The 15,720-nt window shown below is 46.4% G+C and overlaps 1 protein-coding gene across 1 annotated transcript; it reads left to right on the top strand.

The window, feature by feature from the left end:
- The first annotated feature begins 1,474 nt into the window (after positions 1-1,474).
- LEFTY1 (left-right determination factor 1) lies at positions 1,475-9,799 on the top strand. The gene is made up of 4 exons (XM_068940152.1): positions 1,475-4,217; positions 5,134-5,377; positions 6,233-6,472; positions 6,795-9,799. The coding sequence occupies exons 1-4, from the start codon at positions 3,953-3,955 to the stop codon at positions 7,132-7,134; spliced, it is 1,089 nt and encodes a 362-aa protein (XP_068796253.1). The 5' UTR covers positions 1,475-3,952; the 3' UTR covers positions 7,135-9,799.
- The last annotated feature ends 5,921 nt before the right edge of the window (positions 9,800-15,720 follow it).

Raw genomic sequence — 15,720 nt, 5'->3', positions numbered from 1 at the left:
AAACCACCCAAAGGAGGTAGGGGACTAAACTGCCCAGTCTGTGCTGCACTGAAACCGTATGGGGGGGATGAGACATTCACTGCCCTTTTCTTCTTGCGTAAAGGCGCCATCAAAATAGAGAGGCTGCCTCTCTGGCTGAGGCACCAGTGCTGTGCTGCGGTCCCACAGCTGTGCTTGCAGCGAGGGTAGGCTGAGCTGTGAGCTCAGGGAACACCGACTCCTGCTCCAGGTAACACCTCACTCTCATACTGCGCTGGAGGAAATGGGAAGTTCTTTGTCTTCGTCGCTATTTAGAATTTAGGTCTAAATCCAAAATGAGTGAAAACTAGCTGCTGTCTGATGGCAGCTGGGTGGCTTTCCCACACTGAGCTCAGTGGCTCCTTTTGGCTCTGGGGGCTGACGCTCGCAGTCTGGACTTGTTTGACACAGGACTGGACCCTGCAGAGAAGCAGGAGTCCCAGCACTGGCATGGACTGTGCTAGTCAAGAAGGAAGCCAAAGATGCCTCTGAAATCCTGATTAAAGATGTGTAGCTTGGGTTTAAAATGCTGATTGGAATATTAATTTTAAAGCACTGATTGGAGATTCTTGGGGTTTATTGTTGAGGCAGTATGAGAAGAGCATGCCCTGATGCATAGCATTCCCGTTTTTGAAACCTCTAGCCCAGCCCTTCATGCGAGTAGTCTAGTCTGTGTTTATGTGGTAACTATGTGAAACTCAGTGTGCTTAAGACAGAAAAAAGTAAGAAAATACTAGAAATGGTCAAACAGAACCTCTACCTGAATTCTTCTTTAAATTGGGAATGTTTATACCTGGATCGTAACACTATTAGTTTTATTTCCATGCTCCTAGATTCAAATAACCCTGACTTTTGGGAAAAAACAGACTGAAATCAACATGGAGGTGTGGTCCCATCTCTATACAATAAACCTGGTACACAGATCATGGCATTTCATGGAGCATGCAAAAACTGCGGCCTTCAACATCGCTCAAGCACAGGCTGTTCTAATGTGGGCCCAATTGTTGTATGGAATAATTATGTCTACGGAAATACAAATCTTGACAAATTCAAACCCTCACTCACACACTGCAAATGTGTTTGAAACATTCTTGTTTCTCAGGATAATAGCTATATAATTAGGCTAAGCCTTTCACACTTTCTCTTTTAACCCATTAGATTTATTTACCAAAAATCATTGCCTAGATATGCTCAGACAATGTCTTAGAGAACTGTTTGAAACTAAATTGAAATTTTAAACATAGATTCTCTCTCCACTAAGTACTGGCTTTTATTAAACCTATAAGTTGCTTATTCTTCATCCCTTGCAGCCTCTTTAAATCCTCTGTTTGACATTTTGAAAGTACCAGGTAGGTTCCAATACACATTACACAGAAAGAGCTATTATAAAATTCCTGACTTTTCTTGTTTGCATGACAAAGGGGGAAAGGCAAATCCTCCAATTGGACCAGATAATCACTCTCCTGTGAAAAGCCTACAATCCACATCCTCTGTTTTTTTCTTAGCTGAGCTTCAACTGTGTTTGCTCAATAATTTTATTTTGTGTGTGAAGCCCATAAATCACCTTCTAATACACACTGGACAGCAAAGAGTCTTCATCCTAATAGATTAGACATCAGCCACAAGAGAAGTTACTTCTGGATCCAGAAAAGCTGGGTGCTGATGGAGCTATCAGGGATTTTTATTTCATGTAATCATATTTATTTGAAGAGCTGTCACTAAACAGTTGGACTACTTGCCAGAATAAAGACTCATTGGAGGGATAAAGGTTTCAGGAGCAGGTTTTCTGACCTGTTTAATACGAGACAAATACATGGACTGCAATTTTTTACAGGAGGTAATGACTCTCCCCACTGCAAAAACTTATCCAACTTTGTTGCTGGAACAGAGTTAGGAGACATTTATAGAGCGTATCTGAAGCAAAGTTTGTCAGCACCAAGCCTCAGCAGTTTGTGTGACTCTGTTTATCACATCCCAGGGTGCGAGCAGGCGAATCAGTAGCGTGCCATTTAGCTGGAGAGGCAGCTCGGAGGGAAGAGCAGGGCCTACGTAGCCTTCCCAAGGGGGGCAGAGAGAATCACAAAGATTTCCGTGAGAAATCTTCCATCTTCTTTGGAAGAGTAGGCATTTTTGACATGAGTTGAAGTTATAGCAGTCAAGTAAAGTAGCTATTTTTCACTCCTTATTAGCGTATTGGAAATTAATATAACACAAAGTATTGATTTGTTCAGAGAACGGTGAGAAAGAGAAAAGAGAAAGATCAAAGAGTGTAAGGTTTGGGAGAATTTGTGATCCAGATACTGCCCTGGGCCATGCACATATCTATTAGTTTGTAGCCTATATTATGTTTCCATTGTAGCCTTAAAATTCAACCAAATGAGGTGCCCCTTTAACATCTAATGGAGTCTTTGGCATATTTAAGGAGAGAAGTTTGTTAAAGGATTAAGAAGACAAAATGGGCAGTGCCGGAAGGATTTAAGACTTTTTCAGAAGGTTTTGTTGTCTCCTCTTTACAGAGCAGGCTGATTCAGCTTGCTCTTGTTTTAATGAGAGATGAACCACAAAGGGGTGCTTTTGTACAAGTTCATTACCCTGGGTCCTCAGGCCACACTTTTTTAAGGGCACACCATTCAACATGGAGATTGGATGAAATGGCTCCAATTTTGACTCATTCACAGAGACATATAAAATTGGAAAATCTTTTGACAAGGAAGACATTTGTGTGTATGCTCAGGCTCAGGTATGTATGTATACATATTTGTATGTATACTTGAAACAAATATCAGTGTCACATTGTGTTACTGCTGCCCCAGAGAATTTGCACCAGGTGCCATGCTTCTTAAGATTTGTATTGATTAAGTTTTATTTTTCAATTCCCTTCTCCTGGGGTTAGTTTCAAGAAATAGATTTCCACATCTCATGGCAGCAAATGCCAGGAAAGCGAAGGGCGTGAACTTAAAGCTTAAAGGTTGACTTCAAGGCAACCAAACACGCCCCCCCCCCCAAACCCAGGCTCCAGTTCAGTTCTGCTCCCCAGAGACTGCTGTCTGTTGTGGTTACTGATACTGTTCAAAATACCAAAACTTTTTTTCCATATTGTTCAAAAGCAGAGTGGTTTTTCATGTTCACTGAAAGATGATCTGCCTTGGTATAAAGCCATCTTCTTTTAAGCACAAGTATTATTAAACCCTCAGGAATCCATAAAGAGTGATGGGACATTTTTCCAAAGCGTCAGGCCTGTACATCTTCCGCGTTCTATCATTCAGAAGCAGTGTAAAAGGCCATAAACCATCCGAGTGCTGTGATTCACTGCTATGATTCATATGCTTGATACAAATATTCGGAGATCAGAGAGGTACCTTCCCCCAAAAAGATTTTAAATGATGTTTTAATGTCTACCATAAAGATGGACTTTCAGCTGAAGCGTTATTCTTCTGATTGGTATTGGCTATTTTAGGTAGCAAGTCCCCTGCGGTAAAGATTGACACTTCCTTTATGAATTGTATGGTGCAGTACATAAAGCAATGCACTCTGCAGATGTTTCCTCTCTGACCTAGACTGAATATGAGACACCGATCACTTAGGAGTGATCTCTGGGCAAAAGTTTACAGGGAGTTAAAAAAGAGCAGAAGCTTCTTTGCCGAGAAGGAATCTGGAAGCTCTCCTAAACCTCCTTGTATTAACTTTGCGGTACGTGAAGGTGTTAAACTGCCATGTGTCTATTGATGGGGGAGTGATCCTTTTAAGTCCTCTTCTTCGTCTCCACTTGTGGAATTTGTTGTGCCAGTGGGACGAGGCTGGCTATAAAACGCCGGCGCAGGGGACCTCCGTCCTGCTCAGGCAGCCTGTGACCGCATCTTTGCCAAGAGCAGCCCCGGGGAGACTCACCCATTCATCCCTGCCGGGTGGGCGGCTGTGTTGCTGACGGAGGAGGATGGATGTGAGGTTCGCCCAGATGCTCTGCGCGCTCTGCCTGCTCATCACGGTCAGAGCATTTACCCAGGAAGGGGTCAAGGAGATTTTGCTAAAGCAGCTGGGGCTCTCCGAGGTCCCCAGACTTCATAAGAGAGACCTGATGAATCTGGTTATCCCCGACCACATAAAGAACAAATACATCTCCTTGCTGAAGCGCCACAGGGTGAAGCGCAGAGCTTTGCCGAGCCTGGCTGGCATCCTCAGGGGAATCCCTGGCAATGCAGGTAACATTGCTGCCGTGATTGTCGTGCATCAAAGTGGTTGTGCTGTAGCCAGGGGAAGTTAACTCCCACCTCGGTGCCCATGCTTTCCCGTCCAAGCCGCAGGGTGGGCAAAGGCGAACCCACAGGAGAAATGAGGTTTGGGACTGGTTCTGAACCTCAGCTGGGTAGAAGAGGTGCGTGTTATAGCAGCTTAAAGAATAACCTGCACTAGCAACTCCTCGCACCAGGAGAGGCAGCCCCACAGTCACAAACAGCAGGCTGCTACTGGAGCTTGGTAGGGGAGTGTTCGTACCCAGGCAACATTTTGGGAAGCGGGAAAAAAATGTAAAAAAAAGTCAGTAGGAAGTGCAGACCTTGCAGGTTTTGGTCAAAACTCCAGAACATCTTGTCATTCTTACAGGAATCACCTCTTTGAGGCTATTTCACTCTCCCTGGTCTTTTTTTTTTTAATTCTTAGAAAAATATCCTCAAGAAAATCAGCCTCACTTTTTCAATAATAGTGTCTGTACAAGAGCACTTAAAGTTTGCTTCATTTTCAGAAGGTGTACGTAACATTCTGGACAGCTAATGAAAACAGTTTTCCATTGCTCTTGGTGCAGTTTTCTGTTTTCATGTACAGCAGCGGCACAAAGAGATGCACACTTTTCAGTGTTTGTTCCCTTCTGGGGTGAATTGTATCTATTTCTTACCATTGTCTCCACGTTGCAGGGACTCATACATAGAAGAAGAATTAGGGCATTTGCAAGACATTGATTCAAGCATGCATTAGAAAAGGTGTGTTTAGTGCCTGACTCTGACACAAGCGATCATCTTGGGAACATGGAAGGAGTGTGTTGTGATGATAATTGCGGATGAAGTGTCAGGGCTTTGCTCATGGCAATGACAGGCTCTCTTTTTTTGTTCCAAATACACACAGACATCCCAGGAGAAGTCCTCTATTCTGATACCACGCGCCAGAATCTCGTCTTTGACATGGAGGGGAGAATACCTAAAAACAGTGAAGTGACAATGGCTGAACTGAAGCTTTTCAAAAAGCCTCTGGACAGGACAAACCTGCCTGCCAAGCAGTCTCACAGGCCGGTCTCCAACGCTAGAGTCAGTGTGTACTGGGTGCAACGGCAGCTCGATGGGACCAACAGGACCTCCTTGATAGACTCTCGGTAAGAAAGGGACCCCTCCTGAAGGCTGGACTGTAGCTTAGGGAGTGTCAGCTTATGGGGTGTGGTCTTCCGGGCCAGGTTCAAGCTGTCATGTGTGTTTGTGCCTCCAGTCAGGCTGATGTGGTTATGTCTGTAGAATCAGGCTCTCTAGCCTCTAAACCCAGACTGAATCCTTAAGAGCAGATAGTGAGGTTAAGACAATAGTATACAGTGATTCATTGAAATGATGTATTTCTGTTTCAAATGATGCCATGTAGTGCTAGGGCTTCCTCTCTAAAAACCTCCGTTTGATTCACTTATCTCTTACTCTCTACCTCAAGTGGGTTACTGGCTGCTGGTATTCTTTCTATTGGCCATTTCACTAGCCATTTTAAATAAGTAAATTATACCAAAAGGGTCTGATTCTGTACCCTTGAGCTCTGTGAAAGTTTTGCAATCCTTGAAGGCAGGATTCGACATCACACAAATTTTCTGGGTGGGTAGAAACTTATGGCCCTAATACCGCTAGGACACGAGGAGCTGGGAAAAAGTCACGTTTACCAGGCTGTAGTCAAGAATGCTGCGGCTGCGTATAATCCTGCACGGCTGCATTTCAGTACCACCGTGAACGAATCCCTTGACATGAGTGTATGTAAAGGTTTTTACTTAGCCCTCCAGTGTCTGCTCGATTCATGTGCTTTGTGTGTTTCTTTTAGAGCTATGAGTTAATTGCTTGCCCAGAGTGCTCAGCAAGAATTATCACGTAATCAGGGCATGTGACAAGCTACAGGAAGCAAATTATTCTGTGGCAATAGTGCTGTGAGCCCAGGCATTACCTGATGGGCTTTTTTCTTCAACTGAGCCCTTGTTGCACAGGCTGGTTCCCATACGAGAGTCGGGCTGGAAGAACTTTGACGTGACGCAGGCTGTGCATTACTGGCTACGAAACAAGAGGCGGGAGCCAATGCTTCTGGAGGTCTGGATCGAAGGAGAAAGAGTAGGCAGCTATGCCTCGGAAATGGCCAAAGCTGTGCGTTTTACCTCTCAGGACCCCAGGGATAAAGCCTTAGGCAAACCTGAATTGGTGCTTTATACCCTCGACTTGGAAGACTATGGGTATGTATGAAACCTAAATCTCTGCTGTCTCTGATGTAACTTTGCTGCTAAATTATAGTATGGTGTGTGCAAACCCAAACCCAAGACGTGCAGCTCTTGCCTTCAGAAGTAAGCTGCTGGAGTAGCTAGGAGTTGCTGCTGAATCATACCCTTCCTCTTCCCAGATTTGCTGGCCTCATTTTGTTGTTTGACTGTTCAAACTAAACAAGAGCTAGGTCCAAGCTTAATGACTGAGGGCCCGCCTGTACAGCAGGGATTATTTCCCCCACCTTCCTGACTTCGTGTAACAGAGGCACTTCTTTTTTGTTTCCTTCGCATGCAGGGGCCCTGGCGATTGTAAGGAGGACACCGTGAAGGGGAAGTCCACCTGCTGCCGGCAGAAACACTACATCAACTTCCGGGAGCTCACGTGGACGCAGTACTGGGTCATCGAGCCGGCAGGGTACCAGGCCTACCAGTGCTCGGGGGGCTGCCTGCAGCCCGGCAGCCTGCTGCGTCACTTCGGCTACGGGGACAGAGCCTGTGCCGTGGTGGAGAGCTCCCCTCTCCCCATGATGTACCTTGTCAAGCGGGACAACTACACTGAAATAGAAGTGGCCGAATTTCCAAACATGATCGTCGAGAAGTGCAGCTGCGTTACGGACAATATGGCACTGGTGTAAGTGCAGATAACCTGCCAGGGCCCAGCAGCTCTTGCGGGGAAAAATGAGATGTCACTGAGTCTCTTCCTTCCCTGTAGCCCGGCCCAGAGCCTGCCGCGGTCCAGCAATGCAGGCTGGCGACCAGAGCTGCCGGGTGCCCTGAGAGGAGGTTGTGCCTGGCTAACCCCCTTCCTCTCATAACGGCAGGCGGTCGCAGGGACTTCCAGCTCCCCAATTGCAAAGTTCAGCAGTGGCCAAGGCTGCGGCTCTCCTATGCTCCCCGCTCCCCTACAGAGAGGATGTGGTTAAAGGCACTGTCCGTACAGACGAGCTCAGAGGAGCACAGGATTTCACAAAGATACGTATGCGGGGCAGGAAAATGTACCTACGGAGCCTAATGCTTCTCTGGGCCGATCTTACGCTAGCCTAATTCTATTTAATTTGATGGCGCTACTTCTGACTTACATCAGTCCAGAGCATTGCAAACAGCTACAGGCAAAAGAGAAAAACAAGTGATCATTGCTAGGTGAAGAGCTAATGCGTGGGTTCAGCTTTTAATTCTAGACGCCTGGTGCTTTGTGATTTTGTCCATGCCTGTCCAGGTCGTGTTTACTGTGAATTGTAGAGCAGAAGCACTTATATGTATATATTGTATACGCGCGCGCACACACACACATGTATAGCATGTGAATATATATGTATATGTGTATTGTATAGATATATACATATATATGTACATAAAATATTGTCTAGAACTCAGAGGAGTATATTTTTGGCCCCTGTACCATGGGGTTAGCACAGTTTTAAGGCCGAATTTAGAGTCCTGAAGTCAATGGGAATACTAGGACTTAGTTTTACTCTCAAGAGTAATAGTTTGTAGAATCAGGCCTTATTTTTCTGGCTGTGTGTTACGGTTACTTCAACTTAGGGATATGGTTCTAGTCTTATGTGCTTTCAAACTCAAAGAAACAATAAAATGTAAATATTAAAATAGCCATGTGTTTGCTTATAGTTATTCTTATGTCTGAAATTGGAGGGAAAAAAATCTGTAATATTTCTGAATGTACTCCAATGTCCAATTGCTATAGATGCCCACACAAGTAACAGCTGTTCTCAGTTACATGTATGATTTTGACTGCTTGTGATAAAGAATATCTACTCAAGCAGGCAGGGTCTAGTTTGAATCAGTAGGTGGAGCGCATACCACCAGCATGTCTCTGTGAGCTTGTGCAGAGTTGAAGCTAACGCTTTGTTGAAAAGAAAATCTAGAGACCTCTCTGACAGGCAAGAGATGACGCTCTCAATGCGAGCTGCGGTAGTGCTACCACAGCATGTGTAGGCAATAAATTGAAACTGTCGTCCTGAAAGATATCCCTCCACCCCATTCCTAGGTAAAGCGTATTAACCCTGACCCTTACTCGTGGACATCTAAGTAACAGGTCCCCTGAAGAAGACCAGTGATAATTTGGTTTCATCCTTTTTTGAATTGTACTGAACTGTTGGCCCCTGTGTTGCTAATGATGATGAGTTCCACATGCTGTGTTAGACTCCTTTCCTCGGCTTAAAATCTAGCAAAGTATTGGCCACTCCGGAGTTGAGGTGGTCACCAGTAGTCCTCTCTGGTAAGGTGCTGTCCCAGAGGCACTGTCTGAACCCACTGCTGGTGTGGTGACTCCTAAATGAGTGTGTCCGGCTGTGGGCCATGGATCAGGTGAAAAGAGGGACACAGCGGTGGTTTCTGCTCATACATCAGGAAGGCTGAAGTGTCAAGCGTCCCTGCTGCCCTGAGCAATGTCAGGTCTGAGGTCACCTAGTCATCCCTGCCTTGGGCAGTGGATAGGCTGGCACCTTTTGCTAGTGCAAACACTCATGACCAAAAAAAAAAAAAAAAAAGCCTTCTAAGGAGAGGAAAAAGATGAAAGTACGGACTCACCAGTTACCAGCGCTGGGATGTAGAGCACTAGAGCACCATGGGTTACTTAAATGTGAGCTAGATGAGCCAGGGGATCTCTGGCTGTTTCCTTCTCATGACTATGCAGCATCTATCTGAATGAAATTGCCATTCACTCCCCAGTTCCTCTGTACCCCATTTCAGGGTGGGGAATAGGCCAAAGGCCTTGAGATCAGCTATTACCACGAAGAACAAAGCAGCCCATTTATCCATACACCAGTCTGCTCCTGTGGAAGATAGCGTTTGGACTGGTCTCTGCATGAGAATGAAGAGCATTAACCCTGGCTTCCTTTCGACCCTAAGCACTTGGACTCTGTTTACCTAAAAACAGGGGATGGCATCATGCCCCAAGCCTGGGAGAAATCCTGTGCAGTCCTGGTGGGCCCAGCAGCACGGGGAGCCAAGCTGCCCAGCCAGGTTCGGGGGACACCCCGGTGCCTGGTGGAGGCTCCTTGGAGAGCAGGGCTGGGGACAGAGTGGCGTGGACATGGACTGGGACCTCCTCTGCTGCCCCGCTGCTGGGAACCTGCACCACAGAGCATCCCACTCCTCTTGCGCTGCCCATGGGGCAGCGAAGGGACAAGGCTGGCTGGGCCAGAGCGGGACCTCAGCCGGGGGACTGACTTTGTCATCTATTAAGGGCACAGAGTGGCTAATCTTTTCGGCTTAGAGGCCAAACACATTTTTGCTCTGGATTCCTATGGAAGCAAGGTGTACGAAACCGTGCTGTGGCTCACAGCTAGGGGAGATGAGGAGGGGGCTGGCGACGGCCTCAGGAGAGCCGGCATTATGGTGGAGAGAGCTGCAGGTATTGCAGTAGGGGGACAGGGCACAAACCTGCGAGCAATCTGTGGGTAGTTTTTAAACCCACGCCTGGGTTAAAAATCCCCTCTTTTTGTGGGGGACAGGACATTGCTACCTAAATCCTCCTCTCTCTGTGACAACAGCTCGGAAATGAAAAGCACGGTGATGTGCCCAAATAGCACAGGCACAGCGTTCATGTAACAGGGGACACACAGCACGTGTCTCTTCAAGCATGCTCGTAACTTCAGCAGGCTTTGCAGTGACACTGCAGCAGGCTCAGGGACCTGTCTGAAGCGGGGAAGACGCAAGAGATTTCTATAGTGCAAACTCCTAGGCAGAAGACTGTCAGTGAAATATTGCCACACCTGGGGCTTTTCCTGACATCAGCCAGTGCTGCAGAAAACGATCTCCCAGCCTGTCATCTTTGGTCCAGGCTGCATTTTCCGTGATCTCTTTTGTGTGCTATCTTGCTGCTTTTATATTGGTACAACCTGTAACATATGCGTAGCCTGTCAAGCTGTCATGTTATTCTTTCCATCTGAGTGGCAACGCAGTCCCTGAGGAAAGAGAGAACATCTTATGTACAGGGTGGCAGCTTGTTTCAGCATTAACAATTATGTTCCGTTGCAAAAAAAGGAAGAGCAGCGCAGGGGCTTAATGAAGCACATATAAGTAGAAATGATTTCCAGAAAAAAAAAAAAAAAGGAAAGATGCTTTAAGGCAAAAACAATGTTAAAACAGTGGTCAACCTCCTGCAATATTGAAAGCACAAATCACCCACTTGGTGCTCAAGAAAAAGAAAGAAACGTGTGCCTTTCACATTTAGTGCTTAAAGCCCTGTTAGTCCCATGCTTAAAATTAAGCACTCGTGTAATTGTTTGCAGTGCCAGTATATCCGGGCTAAAGCTGATCACGGATGTGCGCTCTGAGCTGCCTGCACGGCATTTCTCAAAACACGTCCCGTGAGCTCCTGGAATACTTAATAGAGCTGGACACAGGGAAATCTATTAAGTCTCATGAAAGCTTTTCTCCCAGGAGAGGCTCGGGCAGGACACCAGCACTTTACTGTGACAGAAGCTTTCCCTCTCCATTACTATTACATTTTAGGAGCAAGAACAGAGGCTTCAATCTATATTAAACGCCATTGGTAGCTGAATTAAATTGCCCTGTGTGATCCTTCCGTGTTTTCTTTTGAACCAAGGCTGCTCTCCCATTTTCTTTCAAAATCTATGATAAGTTGCATCTTTATCCTGCTGGTGAGACCTTATTTCCTCTCCCTCTCTTGCCTCCCCCCACTTTTGCATTTCACAAACTCCTACAAAGAGTGTCTGACACTTTGCCTTTCATAGCGGCCTTCTAATTGCTGGTGTAAGTAGAAAGTCAAATGCCCAATCCACATCTGAGCAAAGGTGATAATCAGGGCAGTTCCTCCGGCTTTGCCTGAGAACAGCTGGAGTCTGGGAAAGGGCAACCCAAGGCAAACAGAAAGGGGGAGGTGGAGAGTTTTTCAGGCTGCTGTGTGATTCCCTCGGGACGATGACATTTTTAAGGAGCTGTTTAACAGCCTGCTCCAATATTTTCTGGGTTTTGCCATTAATGAAATGTGAAATTAAGTCCTGCGAAAAGTGCTGGATTCTCAGACAGGAACCTGCGTTCCTGTCTCCGTTCCTGGAGCAGGTGCAGGAGAGCGGACGCACATCCGCGCGTTTCTGCCGGGATGCCGGGACCGGCCTGCACCCCAGTCACCCCATGGCCTCTCTCCTGACCACCAGGCAGCTGTTGTGTTTGTGCCTTGTAACACGTACATCTGCGCGTGAGCCTGAAGAGGTGGCAACCCACGCCAGTTATAGAAGGACTTCAGACTAGACGGACCGCTAGATAGACGCTTGGCCCAGGCCTGTTGGTTCGTTGGCCTAAGCTGACAAGCAGCTCACAGCCTTTCCCAGTGCATTTTGGCCACGCTGCTCTGGGCTCCAGGTTGCAGCGCTAGCTCAGAGCGCGATGACCAGCACAGGCAGCTCTGCCCTCTCCCCTGCGGCAGGCCCGGCGGTAAGCTCCCCGCAGCGAGCGGCTCTTGCCCTCCCAGCCTCCTGCAACCGCTGACCTCCCTTCTCTCAGGCAACACCTTCCCTCGGCCCCGAGTCACTCAGATCTAGCAGTTAAAGCAAAGGACTCTGAATCAGGAGCGCCGGCTTCTCTTCCTGCCGCTGGTCCCCGACCGCACGGAGGACGGGCCACGGACTGTGCCCGCGCGGACGGAGGGCAGCGGTGGAGGACTGCTCTGCAGGAACAGCCGCCGAGCTCCCTCGAACGCAGGCTCAGGACATGCCGGGGCCCAACTAAGCGCCAAGGCTAAACCCACCGGAGCAATTCCAGAGCCCACTGCAGAGCAGCTCCCAGGATTCATACAAGGTCTGGCCAGCTTAAGACTCTACAAGCAGAGGACACCAGAAGTACAGAAATCACCTCTTGGCTTAATAGAATAAAACTTTATTCTCAGTCGCTGCCATCATTCCTAAGCTACAGGGCTACGGCAGCACTCCTGAGCTGCGTGGAAGTTGCAGTCTTCAGTAGCTAAACCAGCAGGTGCAAAATGGCCAAGGAACAGTTTTCAACCACGGCAGGGAATGGTAAGTTAGCTGGAGATACTGGGAACAGCAAAATGTTGTCACCGAGCCAGCGATCACGGTCTCCTTTTTGACAATTGCTAGGTCGGGGATTTTTTTTTTTTAAAGCTATTTAGTAATTTCATTTTAAGGACGCTCCTAATGTTTATTCGCATTTTTCTGCCTACTTTTTTCATCCTTCTAATGTTCTTAGTGATGGTAAATCTGTCCCTGTGAAAGGCCAAGTACCTGTATTTCCCTTAGACTTTGTTTTCTGTTTGCTGAAAATGAATGCAATCAAGTCGTAATTGCTATTCCTCAGGCAGCTGCCAGCTTGCAGCCCGGTCTCCCTCGTCCTTACGAGGTCTCAGCTAGTTACCTTACACTGGACACAATATCATACAGGCCATAAGGTATCATCTATAGCCACTGGAAATCCAGTGACGTGTTTCCTGAGCTGTGTAATACTTCCAGCAGATGTTTAACAGACTGACCTGTTCCTTACAAACACTCCTCTTCTCTCCACACATTGCAGGTAGGTCTTTGAAGGGCTTCCTGCCGCCTTTCGTACTCCAAGTTTTGTGCAAAGCCCCAACTCCTTGTGCCTGCCTAGAGACGCACAGAGGGCAGAACCAGGACACGAAGGACACGCAAGTATTCAGGCCACCTGGACGCTTCCCAAACAGGGCGCAACTGCTCAGTCTAAATTCAGACCAAGTCTCGGGTGGTGCGAGCCCCTGCTGACTCTCTAGCAGTGCGGAAAGCGGCAGTGCCTGCCAAACCCCTCCCCGAGAGCTGGAGGGGGTCAGAATAGTTGACACCTCCCTCTGCTCCGGTGCCATTAATTATGTTAATCTGCAAAGTCATCATAATTAATCAGTTAGAATGGAAAGCAAAGCCCGTTGTGAAGCAGTTGTGTTAACTAATCAGGGTGCTGTCCTCAACATCTCGAGCTAAATGTTTCAGAGGATCATTTATAATTTAAAAATAGCACCTTACCGAGAACGGAAATTAGGAGAAACACGCCTTTCAAATGTCACAATTCTCCCAGGAATTAAATCTTGAATAGGAATGAATTTCAGTTGGATCAAAATGATTTAACTTCAGTCTTGATTGTTTCTGGAACAGAAAAATAATCATTTAAATGTGACCTAATACCCTAGCTCTGCAGCAACAGTGTGTGTGTGCACCACATGGCAGAATTAGGGACTACGGTCATAGGTTTTTTTCAGTCAAAGTGCTGTTGCATCAGCACTGCCAGAAACGGGACACATCCTCTTCCATTAGCTCAGTGCCACCTACAGTAGCAAGTGCAGAAGTGGTCTTATTAAGAAAATGAAAGGAAGAAATTCCTGCATGCTCTCTGTATCCTTATTACTAGTGCTAGCAAAACCATGTCAGCGCTCTAAATCTTTTAGATGTTTGAAATAAATGCATTTAAAATGACGCTCTTCAGAAGAATTCTCTAATACACACCTCTTGCTTGTTTGGGAAGTGTTTGTGTAGGAGCACGAATCTTCTCTTTAGAAAGACATTCATAGCTCTGGTGCGTTTATAACCAGAAGGACATTTCGGAAATCCAAAGCTGCATTCATTCTTGGAGTAAGGAAGATACAGGCAGGGGCACCACAAACTCTTGCCTCTGAACTTGGAAGATCTCCTCTATTATGAGGCCATTCATTCTCCAGATTCCCTCCATCCTTGCCTCATCCTATGGAAATGGCCCCTACTACCTTGGAACAGTTTCAGTTCATATTCTTTTTTTTAACTGGTATGTGCTGAATTCTTTCTTTTGTTGCCCTGATTCTTAAGAGAGCTTCAAGCACTTTATTTGTTTCTGTTTGTTGAAGGATCAGTTTGAGTCCTACTTGTCATCTCGCTCTTTTCTGAAGGACGCTTATGGACAGGGAACAGTCTAGCCTTGCAGGCAAGCGCTGGTGAGACTGTCTACACATGCAGTTGCCCTAGACTAACCTTTTACGTAGACATGCTCCAGAGCAAGCATTTCTTCCTGTTTAGCTCAACAGAGGCTAAACAATTATTCCAGAATAAACATGCCTGTATGTGAAGCTGGTCAAGAACAGTTCAAGGTACGCTAACAGAGACGTAGCATAATTCTTTTAATTCGGGCCTTACTGAAGACGGTTTCACAATACCGAGTTTTTGGTGGTACTGCTGGTTGAAGATATTCCAGTCCCTCCTCACCAACCACTGTTTATTCCCTACCCACTGCAGCGCTACTTCCGCTGTGCCGACACAACTTTGTCAGAGCCGTGCCACAACGCCACATCAGGGAATTGATCTGGCTTAACAAGAAAAACAACCCAAAAAGGCAAATGTCTGACTTCGCATTTGGGGTGGTCTTGAAACAGTTGTGCAAGAGCAGCTGAAAAAAGGCTGCAACTGCAGCGAGGAGGAACTAGCTTAAGCAAGAGTTGCTGCCAACACCTGTCATTAAATTGGCCTAATCCTATTTTAGTTCATACAGTCCTTGCCCCATTACAGAGAAACATCCCCTCATTTCAACGTGTTCACGTAACTGAGTACTCTCCTGACCCAGCTGATGCATATGCCTTTTTGAGAATAGCAGTACACACACTAAAAGTTTGCCACCTCAGTTGGACTGCTGGTGGCACCCAAGAGTTCTTACAGCTGACACATTTATGCCAGCAAAACGTCACTTTGTTGAGGTGACCTCCTAGAGACCCTCTGCTCCAGTTTCCTGGTGAAACAGACTCAGTAAACAAACCGTCTCCTTTCTCCCCAGGGACAATGTGTCCTGCCATGACCCCCATGAGATGCGATTTTCAGAGTCTTAATGTCTTTCTTTTTTGTCCTAGACTCCCTTATAAAGCAGTGTCAGACACGTCAAGTCAGTTTCTTCCGCTAAACATCCCTTTTCCTAGGATAGCATTTGCTGTATATAAATCATTGTCATTAGTATAATCTGGTTGACATGCAACCTGCAAAACGGCAAGTTCAGTACTTTTGGATCACATATGTAGGTGTATATATATAGATATCTATCTATATGTAGATAAAAGTTTAAATGTGCTTTAATAATTTGGTGCTGAAATATCATGAACTGTTTTCAGAACAGTGTCAAATACACCTGCAGGTGCTGAATTCACATATGATGGCAAGCTTAACACCACTGCAAACATCTCCCTGTCCTTCTCATAAATCCCAGGGACGCTGATGAAGCTCAACTTGTGAATGTCGGTACAGAACTTTGGGATCCCAAGG

The sequence above is a fragment of the Struthio camelus genome, chromosome 3, assembly GCF_040807025.1.
Source record: "Struthio camelus isolate bStrCam1 chromosome 3, bStrCam1.hap1, whole genome shotgun sequence".
NCBI classification, from domain to species: Eukaryota; Metazoa; Chordata; class Aves; order Struthioniformes; family Struthionidae; genus Struthio; species Struthio camelus.
This window is presented reverse-complemented; position numbering and strand designations above follow the sequence as displayed.